Source organism: Berghia stephanieae, unplaced genomic scaffold, assembly GCF_034508935.2.
Source record: "Berghia stephanieae isolate SIO BIC M18660-M18661 unplaced genomic scaffold, UCSD_Bste_1.3 scaffold6, whole genome shotgun sequence".
Lineage (NCBI taxonomy): Eukaryota > Metazoa > Mollusca > Gastropoda > Nudibranchia > Aeolidiidae > Berghia > Berghia stephanieae.
In genome coordinates this window covers 121,648-140,000 of record NW_027627510.1, presented here as the reverse complement: position 1 = coordinate 140,000, position 18,353 = coordinate 121,648, and the positions used below count along the sequence as shown (strand labels likewise).

The window sequence follows — 18,353 nt, the reverse complement described above, 5'->3', positions numbered from 1 at the left end:
AGGGTCAAATTTCAATAAAGTTAAAGACATGAGTTTCGTCTTTTTGTCTCGGGTAAATTAATAAGTGTCTTGTCATTACTTACACTGGCTACAAGTTGGAGCACTAAATGGACTCCTTTTCATGTTAGTTGAATATTGTATTAATAGACCTGTAAATGAGCTCTATAAAAATTGACTGAAACTCTTCAACAAACTGAAGATTCAATTATTTTTTAAAAAAATAAGGGCATCATTGGAGAGGAGAGTGATAAATACAATATATCAAAATAGTGGGTGTTATTTCTTACTGGAAGTATGACAGCCATAATTTGATGTAGAAGGAATGCTAAATAAGCATGTCATTCATATAGGTAAAGATGACTTCATCAAAGTCATATTCCTGCCTCTGGAATTTTTTTGACATAGAAAAATAATCACCATTATCATCTTTAACTTCTAGCCATGACCAATTGAATTTATTCCTCACCACGGGACTCACATCTTTATCGATGCTCGACAAGTCTGAATTGCGATCCACGAACAGCTCAGCCATTGTGAGAACATTAGAATAATGTAGCAATGAGCAAACTTGATTTTCAATCAGTAAATGACAGAGAAAAAATAAAACTTAAATAAATATGACTTCTGGCCAATACACTGAATTATTAAGTAGAAGTGAATTATCAAGAAGAAACTTCGGCAGGCGTAGCGGAAAAATTCAAGGAATCGAAATGAAGGTAAATCGCCACAAAACAGCAAGCTCGCTTGGGCTTGAGAAAAACAATGCCAAAAAAAACGTCCTGATTTGCACGGGAATTAATTAGGCTACTTACCATTGTTCTTTATGATCAGGTACTCAATCAGTGAAGAAACGGTCAACCAGTTTGTTTACAATGTGAGGCAAACGAAATGTGCTTGTAGCAATCTATCCTACCTTTCGATTTGAAGATGTCTACATAACGGACTTGCGGCATTCGCAATTTACTTTATCATAGTTTTGAGACTCGAAGGGTAAATGTGGTCAATTTTGGCTTAGATGAAACAGTGAAATTTATCGCTCGGTGGCTCAGTTAAAATTGGCTACAGTTGGGATCACGACGGATTGGAAAGTGAAAAAATAATTTAACGAAGGATGTGTGAAAATACCCAGGGAAGTGTTCAGACAAGCCTTTTATAAAAAGCGTCGCTTTGTCTTGGCAATATATACATCGTTAATATAAACGGTCCCCATGAGCTATGCGTAGCGCTGTGGAACACTCCTAATTATTTTACGGTCATTCGACTACGATTTGTGAATTCTTTCTTTTTTTTTTTCTTTCTTTCTTTCTTTCCTTTTTTAAATATTTGAATTTGACAAATTGACTGATTTCAGTTAATTGACTGAGAATTTACAGGTCTATATTAAAAAGACTTGAGCTTGAACTTTTATATAGCATTATATCCACTAAATAGCTCAAAGCGCTTTACATTGGGTCCCTAACCACCAGCAACACTTAACATGAAGAACGAGACACGACGCCTGATCTGTTAAGTGATATTACAATTTATTCCGACAGAGACAATGCTGTTAACGGCCAGGTACACATTTTATACCTGAGTACTGTGAGAGAATGTGAGTAAAGAGTCTTTTCCACGGACTCGACTATGCGCCTAGCAATGCAAAGCTCGAACCCAGGACCTTCTGATCAGAAAGCGAGTGTCATACCACAAGAACACATAGCCGCACAGTTGCAATATTATACTATTCCATCGCCAGTAAAACGCTTCCTATACTTTCTTTTCACCATGTATAATAGTTTTTTGTTTTCACAGTATTCACATAATCAATGACAAAGGAAACAGTAACAACAGTTTTAACTCACTCAATCCTAGAGATTTTTGCAACTTTTCAAATTTGGAAAAAATGTATTAAAAATGAGCATGTATATATATAGTTTTATTCAACTACCATTAACATGTAAAAACTAAAAACATTACCTTTGATACTATGCCTATAATTTGTCTAAGAAAAATGTAATAAATAGGCATGGGGTAAAAGTAATCAGGGTAAACTACGGGCATAGTCCATGTTAGGGTTGAGTGAGTTAACCACCCCCCACCCCCAAGCCCCTTACTGTGGTTGGTTGTCAGAGCTGACACTTAATCCAGCTGGTTCCATTCTGGCAGGACTGACAGCCCTTGCTGTTGATGATGATACGCTTCCTCCTGCAATAAAAGGCGACATTCATTTGAACTAACAATAGATATTCGGTAGTTTAATAATAATAATAATAATAATAATAATAATAATAATAATAATAATAATAATAATAATAATAATAATAATAATAATAATAATAATAATAATTTGTATACCGTGTTCATTGATATTTTTCAGTAGATGGTGTATTCTAAGTAAATGACGTAGTAGTAAATAAGGATTGCACAGAACATGAAATAAGAGAAAGCAGATTTAAAATCTTTCAAATTCTCACCTCTGGAGGTGGCATGCATTGCCACTTGTTGTAGTTGAGTTTTGTTTACTAGAGCCTCTGTCAGAAAAGAAGATAATAAAAAAAAAAAGCAAATTATTGTTTGCAGCTAAAAAAAAAATGAAGAGAGAAAACAATCTTGATTTTAGGTAAGAGACTATTTTTTTATAAATAGAGGAAAAATTGTAACCCTCAACAGGTCCTTTGTGATCCTTCTTGTCTTTTTTCTTTTAGTCAAAGCGATTTGTAATAAGTTAGGATATATTAAGAATGAAGAATACAATAAATCTCTTTTCTTAAATAAAACAAAAAAGAATCATCTACATCAAATTATTGAGCCTTTTTTCTTTATATAGCGCAATATCCACTAAAGCGCTTTACCAGGGGGGGGGGGGGGGGGGGCCCTGGCCAACAGCAACATTTAACATTTAGGACGGGATATGATGCCTGTTAGGCGTTATTACAATTTTTCTTCGACAGAGACAACGCTGTTAATGGCCAAGCACTCATTTTACACCAAAGTATGGTCAGAGAATGTGAGTAAAGAGCCTTCTCCAAGGACTCACTATGCGCAGAGTGAGGCTCGAACCCAGAACCATACGATCTGAAAACGAGTGTCATACCACTAAACCACATAGCCGCACAATTATGCTTTCTCTAGATTAACAAAGATCAAAGGCAACAAACAAAACATTTCGAAATTTTGTTAATATCCAAGTTAAAAAAAAAAACAAAAAAAACTATGTGACTACACTTAATTTATATACATTACAATTTTAAAATACTTTAGAAGATATTATTTATATTTATTCCAGAAAATATTTATTTGAGAGAAAAACTTAAGACCTGTAAATGGTAGAAACTGAATAGTCTAAACTTATTTTTTCAAACATGAATATTTCTTTTTTGACATCACTCCCAATAGCTTTTAGGTCAGCAGAACAATCGACAAAATCATTTAGATAGGCCTTAGGAGATGGGACAAATCAGATAACAACATTTAAAGTCAGTGGGGAATCTGAAAAATAAAAGTTGGCTGTAACCTGGTTTAGAGTCGTTTTACAATTGTTAAGTTTAAGAACACTGAGGAGGAAAATGCAGATATTTTCGTAAACACACTTAATCCTCCACAATAATTTGCGGATTAGAAAAGTTTATTGTGATGTATATCAAATATGCACATAAGGACTGCCTTCCCTAAAAACCAAGACAAAGTTAAAATACTTATAAAAAACAAACATACCCCCAAAGAAAAAAAAATACTAAAAACTTACGTCTTCTGATCCTGGTTTTCCAGGAATCTCTGTAAGAGTACCTTCCCTTTACTAACATCATACTTGACAACCTTCATAGTCATTTCTATAACTTCCATGCTGGCAGAAGGAAAAGCAACTGACATCTGCTGGTGGACTGGAAACAGACGTAAATTCAAAATAAGTGGCATTCATAATTGCATCTAATGAGTAGTCCTTTAGAGCCCGTTAGATCTCAACTTCCCTAGGCGAGTATTCTACCAACTAAGGTATCGGGATTCCTCTGCATCAATACAGATCGGCCAACCCTTCACATTCCAAAAGTGGAATCAGAACGCCTGAAAATAGGAATCTGAGACAAAAAATAGGAATTTCACCTCACTTTCACCCCCCACCACCCTCTCTCTTTGCTTTTAAAAAATTCTTACCATTATCATCATTTTTGAAAATCGGAATTCTTAGAGACAATGGTGGAATAGTACAAAAAGGAAGAGTGAAAATAGGAATGATTCCACCAAAAGCGGAAGGGTTGGCATGTATGATCAATACCTCCTCTATAAAGGATGCATGGTCATTTTCATATTTAATTTAATTCTGTCTAAGAACTGCAGTCTTCTTTTGATCACTCAATATTTTCACATTCATCTTTAGAAAAATGAAACAAAGGCAATGAATTACGTACTGTCAAATTTCCATAGCTGAATGTTCGATTTCATTGTTAACTCATTTCTTGGACATAACGATTTTGTTTGTTGCTTTAGGTCTCTTCCAACACAATTGAGGTTATATGAGAGACCGCTGAAACAAAAAAAACAAGCAATCTAACAAAAATAGTACAAATGTCAATCAAAATCATAACCTAAAGATATCATAAGCTAAATTATAAATAACCAAGAACAAACAGGCAGAAGATTTACAGAAAAAAAAATATCCCCTGTCAAAAATACAATCACAAACCAAAGAAGCAGGATAGGCTAGTAAAGAGAAGAAGAAACGACATCACTATCGGATCGTACACCCATGCGGACATCATAGGTATATGATTCAAGGGTGATGCTCCCATCCAACCACCCGCGGACATAACGATTAATCATAAATCAAAACTGTCATATCTAGCTTGATAATAACCGCTGAGCCTCGCTGTAAGCATTTAGATATTTAAAGATAAGTAAATTATCTCATTATTATCATTGTTATTACTGTAATAGAAATTATAGTTGAATTTTATGGCATAACTATAGTAGTAATAGTGACAATATCTGAGGAGAGTGAAACAGAATATGTCGTCAAATCTAACCAAACAGCACTTTTTCATATCATCATTTAGGAACGCGTATATGAAATTACATATGCAGAATGTATTCAGTACTGACGGTGATAAAAATTGAAAAAGGAGGAACATTTTTTTAATAATTGCCTATCAGTCCCATTTTATTGCATTAACCCCCACTATTCAAGCAATCGAGATGATAAATAATCATTTCATTTAAATTCTAGTTAACTTCTGAAGAGTGGGAAACTGCACCTGTATGTTCCATCACACATAAACTCTCTCACTGACAATACATTGATTACAATTTTTTTTAAATGAGGAAATTCCTCCTTTGACTAAAAAAAAAAAATCACATATTTCCGTGGATCCGAGGAAAACCATCAGCACTGATGTATTCAGTACAAAAACTAGGCAAGGCAAAAAATTACTTCTATTCTTATCCAATTGAGACATTTCACTGGACGCCGCCGCAGCTTGTTGTTGTTGTTGTTGGTTGTTGCCACCACTGCTGCTGAAGTTCTGGTCGGTGAGGTGGGCCCTTGATTGTCAGACTTGAGGGAGAACCCTAGGTCTTCCAGCTGCTCACGGGCTTCTCTCTCATTGTTGTAGCAACTGAAAAAGATATTATGGTTACAATTCAATATTCTATTAGAGCCATAAGACCCATAGAGCCGGAGTTATACTAATTTCTATACTGCTGAAATAGGCTTGAGCTTGAAACTTGAGCTTATTATTATATAGCGCAATATCCACTTAATGTGCTCAAAGCGCTTTACAAGGGGTCCCTGACCAACAGCAACATTAGGACGAGACATGACGCCTGTTTGGAGATATTACAATTTTTTCGCACAGAGACAACTCATTTTACACCTGAGTACGGTGAGAGAATGTGAGTAAAGAGTCTTTTCCAAGGACTCAGCTATGCGCCAAACGAGGCTTGAACCCAGGACCTTCTGATCCGAAAGTGAGTGCCATACCACAAGACCACAGAGCCGCACTGAAAAGATTATATGGTTACAATTCAATATTCTATTAGAGTCATAAGGCCCATAGAGCCGTAGTTATCCTAATTTCTATACTGCTAAATGGACAAAAGAAATTGCTTGCTACCCTTTGGATATAATGCTTGTCTATCACAAAGTACTTTCCAATAGATCTAGCATGCCCAGAGCTTCCCACTCACTAGGACCAAGGGGTAAGATAAAAAAACCCTGATACTGATTCACCCAGAATCGATCCCACTATCTTTGTGCATGAAGCCAGTGCTCTACTAACCGAGCTATCAGGACCCCTTAGAATGAAATGAAACTAACAAAAATATATATTTAATCATATGTTCCATGACAGAACCCCCCCCCCCCCCCTCCCCTCCCTAGTATACATTGTATGATGGAAGTCACAAAATAGAGGTTGATTGAACACTGTATGCTGTAGTCATTGCTCATACGAAAAAAAAAATTCTTTTCATACTGATCAAACAAAGAAAAGGAAAAGTAAACTGTACATAAGGGTTACTGGTAGTTGAGTTTAAGAAATTTCACAGAATTTTTAACACTTTTTCGTCATATCTGTACATCTCGTGAGGAAAATGAACAGAAAGAAATTATCAAATAAACGCAAGACAATGGGTCCCAGCTGAACTTAAGTGAAAACTTAATCGTCTTATCAAAGACAAGGGCAGATGATAACCATGCAAAAAGGAGAAGGGGGCAGGGGGGGGGGGGGGGGGGAACAAAGTTTGGGGATAGCAGAACAGTCACTGACACAAATTATTGTCACCAATGTACACACAAGATCAGCCCTTTGTCTGCAACCACAGCATTTGTAAAATGACAGGATGTGTTGACTGGCACCTACTAATCACCTCATATCTAAATAGGTTAAAGGTTTTGATTGAAAAAGAGACGTAAGAGAAAATCAGAATAACGTTTAATACGATACAAAATCTTCCAAAATTAGGTGTGAGGATCTGGAATCCAGAATATCAAGTTATGGAGGACAAAGAACCTTCAAAGTTTTTAAAATAATAAATATTTTAAAATTCAGGAGAAGAATTGGTATCAATCGAAATTTTACGAATTTAATGTTTTACTTTAAAATATTTTGAACCTAAATGAAGTATAGGTCAGTTTGGTAAAGGTATATTTGTGACCCTACGCCTCGAAATGGTATTATGTGGGGATTTGGAAAACGAAGAAAACCGGTTTTAAAGTGGGAATGGTCAAAATTATCAAATTTCAGTTTTTGGTTGTTTCAGAAACTACAATCATTTTTCTACATGAAAACATAATAATTAAACATAGATATGAGGATAAGTTATATAAATTTAAAGTTTAAAAAATCAACTATCAATGACACATTCAAAATGAGAGTTGACTCTCTCAGAGAGCAACCATTACCAAGACTTAGTAATATTAAGTCTTTTCCTCCACCAATACCATAGCAAAGGGCGTGTCTTTATCTATCTCAGAGAAAGCACGACTGTTTCCACAATTTCATGGTTCAACCAATAATGAACTTTACAAACTGTAAACAAGTCTAGGGTTTTCCCTGACAACTTTAAAAAGGAATGATTCTGATTGGTCACATGTGTCTGTTCGCCATTAAAATGCCTGGGCAATGTGTCATGAAGACAGCATGCGTGTGTTACATATGCGTGTGTTTGTGCATTTTGATACACACCACGTGCTATTATTTCTTTCTCTGCATTGGTTAATGATCGAGGTGAGGGTCATTTGTCCCTCTTTTTTTTATTCATGAAATTATAGGACATTAATTGGGTGGGGTTCCTGGCCTCCCATAGTGGGCAGGGAGGTACTTACTGTCTTCTATCCCCTATATATGTTTTCCAACGAGCTTTCTGTCTTTGTCTTGGAATGAGATTACTTGGTTTTGTCATGGCCCTGACCGGATACCCTTGGTGAGAGGGGAAACAGTCAAACGTATAGTTAGTTTTGGGAGATTATATTTTTTTCCTTGTAAATCATCTCTCTGTTAAAAATAATAATAATAATAATAATAATAATAATAATAATAATAATAATAATAATAATAATAATAATAATAATAATAATAATAATAATAATAATAATAATAATAATAATAATAATAATAATAATAGTAATAATAATAATAATAGTAATAATAATAATAATAATAATATTTATATAGCGCCTTTCATCGAAACCTTAAAGCGCTTGAAAAAAATAAAAATAAAATAAAATTCATATAAACTCAACCAAAGTATCAAAGCAATTAAGAGTATAAAAGGGCATCAATACATCATCATGTAATGTATTATATTTTGTTTACATATCATAATATGATTTGTAAACATTTGAGTACATTCCTCTTAGCGGGGACCTGTGCTTGTGACTGGATAAGACTTTTAGGTGATCTCAAACTTTGATAGTTTATATATATAGAGAGGAAAAGGAGAGAGGGACAACATGAGAGAGAGAGAGAGAGAGAGAGAGAGAGAGAGAGAGAGAGAGAGAGATGTTCGTTTTGTTGTGCTCTTTTTGTATACTGAAAGAAGGATGGGGGGGGGGAGTCTTTTTAGACAATCAACAATGTGGGTGAACGCAAAGAAAAACTTGAGAGAGTCAATAACATATTTTCATGTAAGTCATTGCACAATAAACCCCACCATACTCCTCCTCAAGCTGTCATCTGACTCAAAATGGAAACAATGCAATTAATAATTTGACCGGCCATTTCTTTAATTGCAATCTCATTGGTCAATATGTTTCCAGTTTATTGACTATGACTTACTTTGAAACAAATAAATGCTTTCTTAAACTATCCCTACAATTCTTTGCTCCGCCTCCATCCCTTTCTTCATGTCTACCTCACTCTTCTTCTTCTTCTTCTTCTTCTTCTTCTTCTTCTTCTTCTTTTTCTTCTTCTTCATCATCATCTTCTTCTTCGTCTTGTGGAAACCTCCAATATTGTATGTACATTATCAAATATATATTCTAAGCCCATGTCAAATTCAGTGATGCCAAAATCGGAGAAAAAAAATCCGGTCTGGAGCAAAAAATTTCGGGTTACGTGCAACTTCCGTCAAATTCCGGTGAGGTTAAAATGTTCCAAGGATATCCCCTCCCCCCACCCCTTTTCCAGTCACTAATAATACAATCACCACCACCACATCATCTTCATTACCACTACTACAACAACCACCCACATCATCATCATCATCACCACCACTGCTACTACTATAACTACAACCACCACCACTACATCATCATTACCTCTACAGCAACAACCATCACCACCACATCATCATCACTACCACTACTACTACAACCACCACCACCACATCAACTTCATTACCACTACTACTACAACCACCACCATCACCACATCATCATCACTACCTCTCCTACTACAACCACCACCACATCATCATCATAATCACTACTGCCAGTACTTCAACTACAACCACCATCACCACCACATCATCATCACTACTACTACTACAACCATCACTACCCCCACTACTACAACCACATCACCTTCCCTACCACCACTACTACAACCACCACATCACCATCCCTACCAACACTACTACAACAACAACCCCATCACCATCCATGCCACCACAACTATAACCACCATTACATCATCATCTCTCCCACCACCATCACATCACCATCCCTGCAACTACTATAACAACCACCACAACGCCACCCCTACCACCACCAAATACTACTGCAACATGTGTTGCAAGCCCGTAAAACCCAATCCCTTCAAACATTATCTCTCTTTCTCTTCTCTCTCTCTCTCTCTCTCCTCTCTCTCTCTCTCTCTCTCTCTCTTCTCTCTCTCTTCCTCTCCTTACATCTCTCTCTCTCTCTCCTACCTCCCCTCTTCACAAAACACAGTCACATACACAACCGTGCGCGCGCACAACACACACACACACACAACATCAATAAATCACGCTCACTGATTAATTTTTAGTTCACTTCCTTACTTGCAATAATAGCTAATCACAAATACTTTAACCTCAAACTTACCTCGTTAGTTTTCAAGTTCATTTGCTCTACTTATCACTAGATGCACGTTAGCACACACACACTCTCTCCTCTCTCTTCAACAACACACACAACACACAACACACACACACTACTACTACACCACCACATATTTCATCACGACCACTACTACTTCAACCACCACCACCACATCATTATCATTACCACTACTACTACAACCACCACCACCACCACCACCACATCACCATCACTGCCACTACTACTACTACAACCACTACCACCACATTATCATTACTCAGGGCTGAGAATGACTGGTCACAAAAAAGGAGGAAATTTTTCATCATGAAGATCATGACCCATCCATGCGACCATAACCTATAAATTTGAATTTCACTAAAATCAGGGGTGAGAATGACTGGTCACTAAAAAAGAGGACATTTTTCACGCTAAGATCAAGAAGCATCCATGTAAAAATAACCTATAAATTTAAATTTCATTAAATATATTGTGATGCAATCCACAATGTATCTCGCAGCAATTTCTGACACCACTCGGAGGAATTTCAAAAACTGAAAGTGTAATTATAACATGGTGGTTGTAGTAATGGTAGTCGTAGGTATGATGATGTGGTGGTGGTTGTAGTAGTTGTGGTACGGATGATGTGGTGATGTTTGTAGTAGTAGTGGTAGTATGATTAAGTTAACGAATGTTTCATGTTGGCAATTACCAGGAAATTAACATTTAATTGAATCATATGTGTGTGTGTGTGTGTGTGTGTGTGTGTGTGTGTGTGTGTGTATCACTGTTAATTATAGGAAGATGAAAAATGAAAACATATTGAGGCTAAAGAACTGGGTGCTCTTTACTGATTTGTGTGTGTATGTGTGTGTGTGTGAGGGGAGAGAGAGAGAGAGAGAGAGAGAGAGAGAGAGAGAGAGAGAGAGAGAGAGAGAGAGGAGAGAGAGAGAGAGAGAGAGAGAGCTCAAAGTAAATCTAGTGATGAGGACAGAACGATGGTAGTGAAAAATTAATGAGGCTAAAGATCTGAGTGAACTTTATTGATTTCTATGTGAATGTGCATATGTGTCATGTGTGTGTATGACAGTTAGAGAGGAGAGAGAGAGAGAGAGAGAGAGAGAGAGAGAGAGAGAGAGAGAGAGGGAGAGAGAGAGAGAGAGAGAGAGAGGGAGAGAGAGAGAGATTGAAGTCAAGGGGTTTGTGATGACCTGTTATTGGTAAGTAGTGGAGGATGAACATGAAAACTAATCGGGACTAAACAAATAAGTGTGCTTTATTGATTTGTGTGTCTATGAGTGTTTGTGTAAAGAAAGATAGATGGATAGAGAGTGAGAGAGTTTTTGGCTATTAGTTCGAAGGGTTTTACGGCGCTTGCTTTACTTTTACTTGTGGGTCATTTCAGCACCACTTAAAAGGTAAAATGGGGCTGTAAAAAAATATAGATTTAAGTAAGGTCAAAAGTAACGGAGAAAAGGTGAGACTGGTTTAAATAGGTGAATTCAAACTAACTACATTGATAGTTTGATCTTGGAGTCCGTTTGTGAGAAACGGACACCAAGATCAAACTATCAATGTAGTTAGTTTAAAGTCAAATAAAAGTTTCACCAAGACACAAGCACAGAATCCTTAAGAGCGTAATACAAAATTTAGAACAACAAATCTAACGTCACACAAAAGAGAGATGATTTACGAGGACAAACACATCATCTCCCAAAAACCATGACTATACATTTAATTGCTTCCCTCCCTGCCAATGAATCTTGCCGGCCAGGAAAAGGATCAAGCCAAGACAAAGACAGAAAGCAATTCTGATCTATGCAAGTAAAGATCCCACCAGGAAGATGATGTGATAGTGGTGCTTGCACTAGAGGTGGTACTGATTATAATGATGACAGTGATGATGTGGTTGTGGAGATGGTGTTACTGATGATAATGTGATAGTTGCTTTTGTAGTGGGGATGGTCATGATGTCATGATGGTTCAGGAGTGAGAATGACGGGTCACGAAAATGGAGGAAATTTTTCAGCGAATAGTTCAAGACCCATCTATGCGACGATAACGTATAAATTTGAATTTTATTAAAATCTACTGAGATGCAATCCAAAATGCGTCTCGCAATAATTTCTAACACCACTTGGAGGAATTTCAAAAGTTGAAAGTGTAATTACACTTTAGGCGGAAGATTCTCAGCCCTGGACCATGGGGAGGGGGTGGCAATGATAATGGACAAATGCCTTTGCCTATACTCTACAATGATTGCTTAGCTATGGCCTCAATACCCATTTTCTCTAGTGTGCTAGTGCTATAACAAAAGTAAAAACTAACGTGCTCACGTGCGCCTGTGAGTGTTTGCGTCATATTATGGTGACATACTCGTAAGGTTCAGTGAATCTTCCACCCACTACACACTCGACTAATATGACAGCCGGTGTTGTTTCGTGATTGCGCAATGAGGACACTAAATGATGGAGATTGGGGAGAGGGGTGGAGGGGGTTGAGAGACTCCCTGTCTATCTTAGCCTTTGTCGTAGAGATCCATATTGATTAGTTTATCTTATCTGGACTAGCTCAGAGACGGAGTTTATCTTAAACGTTTTGAATTACGAATGATATGGAGCAGAAAAATCGGGAATAGCCTCAGAGTTTATTTTAAACAAGAGTTGATTTTAACGTAGTTTTAAAGGGACTGCAGTGTAATTAATTGAGTTGCTTTCGACAGCTGTTTCGTTTCAAGTTTGTGTATTTGTTTTTTGAAGGGTTTGTTTTATGGTAACAAGGAGAGAGGGAGAGAGTGAGAGAGAGAAGGAGATAGAGAAGGAGGTAAAGGGAGAGAGAGATAATGAGGGAGAGAGAGAGAGGGAGAGAGGGAGAGGGAGAGAGAGAGAGAGAGAGGGAGAAAAAGAGAGAGTCAGAGAGGGGGAGACAGAGAAAAAGAAGAGTGAGAGGGGAGGGAGAGAGGGGGAGAATGAGAAGAGAGGGGGGAGGGGGAAGGGGGAGAGAGAGGGAGATAGAGAAGGAGAGAGAGAGGGGGGGGGGAGGGGGAGGGAAGTAGAGAGAGGGAAGGTGGGGGAGAAAGAGAGAGAGAGAGAGGAAGAGAATGACAAAACAAAACCCTATGTTGCATCAGATAGAGCGTTTGAATGGAAATACACTTTTCGTTACTTGCTTTGTGGTGAAACATAGCTATTGGATCGGAAGGTCCTGAGTTCGAGCCGCGCTCGGCGCATAGTTGAGTCCTTGGAAAAGACTCTTTACTCACATTCTCTCGACGCAATCATGTGTAAAATGAGTACCTGGCCGTTTACAGCGTTGAATCTTTCGAAAAAAAAATTGTAATATCGCCTGAAAGGAGTCTTGTCACATAATAATTGTTGCTGTTGGACACGGACCAAATGTAAAGCGCTTTGACACGTTTATTGGATATTGCCCTGTATAAAAAGCTCAATTTTTTTGTTTTGCTATAAAATGTTGTACCAAGTACATAATTGACACAAGGGATAGGCATCAGCATCATCGTAATCGTTACCATCATCATCATCATCATCATCATCATCATCACCATCATCATCATCATCACCATCATCATCATCATCACCATCATCATCATCATGGTCATCATCATCATCATCATCATCATCATCATCATCATCATCATCATCATCATCATCATCATCATCATCATCATCATCATGGTCATCATCATCATCATCATCATCATCATCATTATAATCATCACCACCACTACCATGACCCACAGTGATAAGTAATACTATATTTGATTTACTTGTTTACCTACAGTAATCTGATTTTATTGATTTTGTTGATTCACATTTGCTCATATGGTGTGTGTGTGTGTGTGTGTGTGTGTGTGTGTCTGTGTGTCTGTGTGTGTGTGTTTTCATGAGTGTGTGGAGCGTCGGATCCATCTGTAATAGACACCTAGATAACCATGCCCCTCGGACAGTTGTCATAATGTAGTCCAAGGCAGTGATTGATAAACATAACAAACTACACAGGTTTTCGTATCGATGGTATAAGTAAAATACCCACTGTTCTACCGCTCGATCAGTTGAACCAACACAGAAAACAACGAGAAAACTTTAACGTTTATAATCTGATCGAGATAATCGTGTGATATCAAGTCACCTATTTTGTGGTGTAGAAAAACAATAACAATGATCAGAGAGATGTCGATTTTATTTAAGCTATTATTTATAAATAGCCAACTATGTTTGTCCGAGCACGTGTGAAGATATGTCACGAATTCCATGTTTTGATTGGTCAAAAATCCACTGGTTAATTCTAACGGTCAACGAGCATTTTATCAATTAGGAAGTGGGCGCTAGCCTATATACTCGACTATCGTCTTGTGATGACATGTTATATAAGCAATGCAGTCGCCCAACCTCCTGACTCCTGACATATTTTAAATTGGGCTCTCTTCTTTGCTTTGTGTCCTTGAGTAAGACGGATAACTCTATTCAACTCCAACTCCAGTAAATAATTTTAAACGTAATTTCTCATACAGCGCAATATTTATATACTGTGCATAAATCGCATTAAAAGGGGGAGAACAAGCCGTAGTCTCAACGACACTTGGCGTATAGAGCAAATCATAACTTCTGCTTGGTGTCATGCTTTTGAATTTATTCGACAACGACAACGGTGTTACTAATATGAAACTCGTGTATGGTGAGAAAGTGTTAGTTAAGACTTTTCCATAGATCAACGTGACGTATTTGATGAAACCCCGGCCATTTATTTACCACTTTCTCAAACTGCTCATACTTAAATTAAATAGGATTTTAGTTTAGATACACATGACCTACTTATCGATTTCGTGGATGAGACCATCAGGGGTGAGAATGACTGGTCACAAAAAAGGAGAAAATTTTTCATCATGAAGATCATGGCCCATCCATGCGACCATAACCTATAAATTTGAATTTCACTAAAATCAGGGGTGAAAATGACTGGTCACTAAAAAGGAGGAAATTTTTCAGCGCTAAGATCAAGAAGCATCCATGCAAAAATTACCTATAAATTTAAATTTCATTAAAATATATTGTGATGCAATCCAAAATGTGTCTCGCATCAATTTCTGACACCACTCGGAGGAATTTCAAAAACTGAAAGTGTGATTATATCATGGTGGTTGTAGTAATGGTAGTCGTAGGTATGATGATGTGGTGGCGGTTGTAGTAGTTGTGGTAGGGATGATGTGGTGATGGTTGTAGTAGTAGTGATAGTCGCCACATATCCCTTATTCACAGATTCACTAATGCCCGCCTCCCATTGTTTCAAGTTGACCAGAGACGCCAACTTAAAATTTGGCTCACATAAATTTCAGAAACAATTCCGAAGAATTTCAATGCTTAAACAGGAATTTCTGCAAACTAAATATAATCTATTGAGATCTATAATCATCCCAATACCCCTTGTTTCAAATCAAGTAAAGTTCCAAAACCAATTTCATTATGACGTATAAAATATAAAAATGAATGGTAGGGGTGGTGGTAATAATGATATGATGGTGGATGTTGTACTGGTGGCAGTAATGATAATGATGATGTATGTGGTTGTGGTGGTTGCAGAAGTGGTGGTGGTGATATTGTTGTGTTGGAGGAGGCTGTAGTAGTGGTGGTAAGGATGTGGTAGTGGTTGTTTTAATGGTGATAGTGTTTTGATGTCGTCGTCGTGGTGGTGGTATTGATGGTGATGATGATGATGTGGTGGAGGTGGTTGTAGTAGTAGTAGTGGTGGTCCTTCATGAAATGATGGTGTGGCGATGGTGGTGGTTGTAGTAGTAGTAGTAGTAGTAGTAGTAGTAGTAGTAGTAGTAGTAGTAGTAGTAGTAGTAGTAGTAGTAGTAGTAGTAGTAGTAGTAGTAGTAGTAGTTGTTGTTGTTGTTGTAGTAGTGGCAGTGATGATGATGATGATGATGATTATGATGATGATGATGATGATGATGATGATGATGATGGTGGTGATAAGGTGTGTACTTGGAGATTAAAAGAGAGATTGATAGCTGATGTGAAAAGGATATGATCCACTTTATAGATTTAAGTTTGTCTGACAGAAGGACAGATAGAGTGTGTTTGTGTGTGTGTGTGTGTGTGTGTGTGTTTGTGTGTGTGTGTGAGATAGAGAGAGACAAACAGGGGGAGAGAAAGAGAAAAATATGAGAAAGAGAGAGAGAGAGAGAGAGAGAGAGAGAGAGAGAGAGAGAGAGAGAGAGAGAGAGAAAGAGAGACTGCTCCAATTGAATATAGTGATAGGTACAGAAAGGTTAGGTTAAAGTATTGAGTGAACGTTATTGTTATGTGTGTTGTGTTTTATTTGTTAATCGTAAGTATTAAGTTAACGTATGTTTCATGTTGGAAATTGCCAGAAATTTAACATTTAATAGAATCATATGTGTGTATGTGTGTGTGTGTATCACTGTTAAGTATAGGAAGATGAAAAATGAAAACATATTTAGGCGAAAGAACTGGGTGCTCTTAACTGATTTGTGTGTGTGTGTGTGTGTGTGTGTGTGAGGGAGGGAGGCAGAGAGAGAGAGAGAGAGAGAGAGAGAGAGAGAGAGAGAGAGAGAGAGAGAGAGAGCCCAAAGTAAACTAGTGATGAGTACAGAACGATGAAAGTGAAAAATTAATTAGGCTAAAGAACTGAGTGAACTTTATTGATTTCTATGTGAACGTGCATATGTGTCATGTGAGAGAGAGAGAGAGAGAGAGAGAGAGAGAGAGAGAGAAAGAGAGAGAGAGAGAGATTGAAGTCAAGGTGTTTGTGATGTCCTGTTATTGGTAAGTAGTGGAGGATGACCATGGAAGCTAATCGGGACTAAACAAATAAGTGTGCTTTATTGATTTGTGTGTCTATGAGTGTTTGTTTAAAGAGAGATAGATGAATAGAGAGAGAGAGAGAGAGAGAGAGAGAGAGGGAGGGAGAGAGAGTTTTGAGCTATTTGTTCGAAGGGTTTTTACGGCGCTTGCTTCACTTTTACTTGTAGGTCATTTCAGCACCACTTAAAAGGTAAAAATGGGGCTGTAAAAAAATATAGATTTAAGTAAGATCAAAAGTACCGGAGAAAAGGTGAGACTGGTTCAAATAGGTGACTTCAAACTAACTACATGTGAGAAACGGACTCCAAGACCAAACTATCAATGTAGTTAGTTTAATTTACATTTAATTGCTTCCCTCCCTACCAATGAATCTGGCAGGCCAGGAAAAGGATCAAGCCAAGACAAAGACAGAAAGCAATTCTGACCTATGCAAGTAAAGACCCCCCCAGGAAGATGATGTGATAGTGGTGCTTGCACTAGAGGTGGTACTGATTATAATGATGACAGTGATGATGTGGTTGTGGAGATGGTGTTACTGATGATAATGTGATAGTTGCTTTTGTAGTCGTGATATTTGTGGTGGGGATGGTCATGATATCATGATGGTTCAGGAGTGAGAATGACTGGTCACGAAAATGGAGGAAATTTTTCAGCGAATAGTTCAAGACCCATCTATGCGACGATAACGTATAAATTTGAATTTCATTAAAATCTACTGAGATGCAATCCAAAATGCGTCTCGCAATAATTTCTGTCACCACTTGGGGGAATTTCAAAAGTAGAAAGTGTAATTACAACATATTGTACTTGCAGTTTAAAAATGTAGCGGTAGGGATGATGATGCAGTGGTGGTTGTAGTAGGGTCGTGATAAGGATGATGATATGGTGGTTGTAATTGTAGAGGTGTTGGGAATGATCGTGTGGTGGTGGTTGTAATAGTTGTGGAAGGGATCATGTGGTGGTAGTATTAGTAGTGATAGTTGGGATGATGTGGTGGCGAAGGATGTAGTTGTATTGGTAATAGGAATGATGATGTGGTGGTGGTTGTTGTAGTAGTGGTTGTAGGGATCAGTGATGATAATGATAATTTGTAAAAAAAAAAGGATCAAAATCTCTCGGCCCGTCTGTCAAGCCCAAATCTAATGCAAAAAATAACACAGCTATTCATTGTTACTTAATATTACGTAATATATTACTAACTTCTAAAACACGTCTATTCTGATCACAGGATATTACTGACGTTTTGTAAATATAATTTTAAAAATTGTCATTTCCAATTAAAAATTTTAGAGCTCTATAATGCTTCCCACTATATCAAGAGATTATAATAAACTTTTGGCCAAAAGGAGGTATTTTTTTATACTACAAACACGGCTAGTGTGTGTGTGTATTACTGCAACCTTGTGGTTATGCAGCTTATGATAAGAATCTTTAATCAATTGCAAAACATATTCCATCAAATGAGCGAATCTAAATCAAGCCTTTAAAAAAATTATTACTTAAATCCATAA

At 37.3% G+C, this 18,353-nt stretch overlaps 1 protein-coding gene across 2 annotated transcripts in view; it reads right to left on the bottom strand.

Moving 5' to 3' along the window:
- The window catches only part of LOC144962099 (uncharacterized), a 22,001-nt gene extending 16,412 nt beyond the window's left edge, over window positions 1-5,589 (bottom strand). For both annotated transcript variants that reach the window (XM_078895061.1, XM_078895062.1), the window contains exons 1-4: window positions 5,405-5,589; window positions 3,725-3,860; window positions 2,454-2,510; window positions 2,094-2,184 (exon numbers count right to left, since the gene is read on the bottom strand). In XM_078895061.1, the coding sequence (XP_078751187.1) occupies window positions 2,094-2,184; window positions 2,454-2,510; window positions 3,725-3,785 (209 nt within the window). In that variant the 5' untranslated portion in view covers window positions 3,786-3,860; window positions 5,405-5,589. The remainder of the gene's footprint in view (window positions 1-2,093; window positions 2,185-2,453; window positions 2,511-3,724; window positions 3,861-5,404) is intronic.
- Between the last annotated feature and the right edge of the window lie 12,764 nt (window positions 5,590-18,353).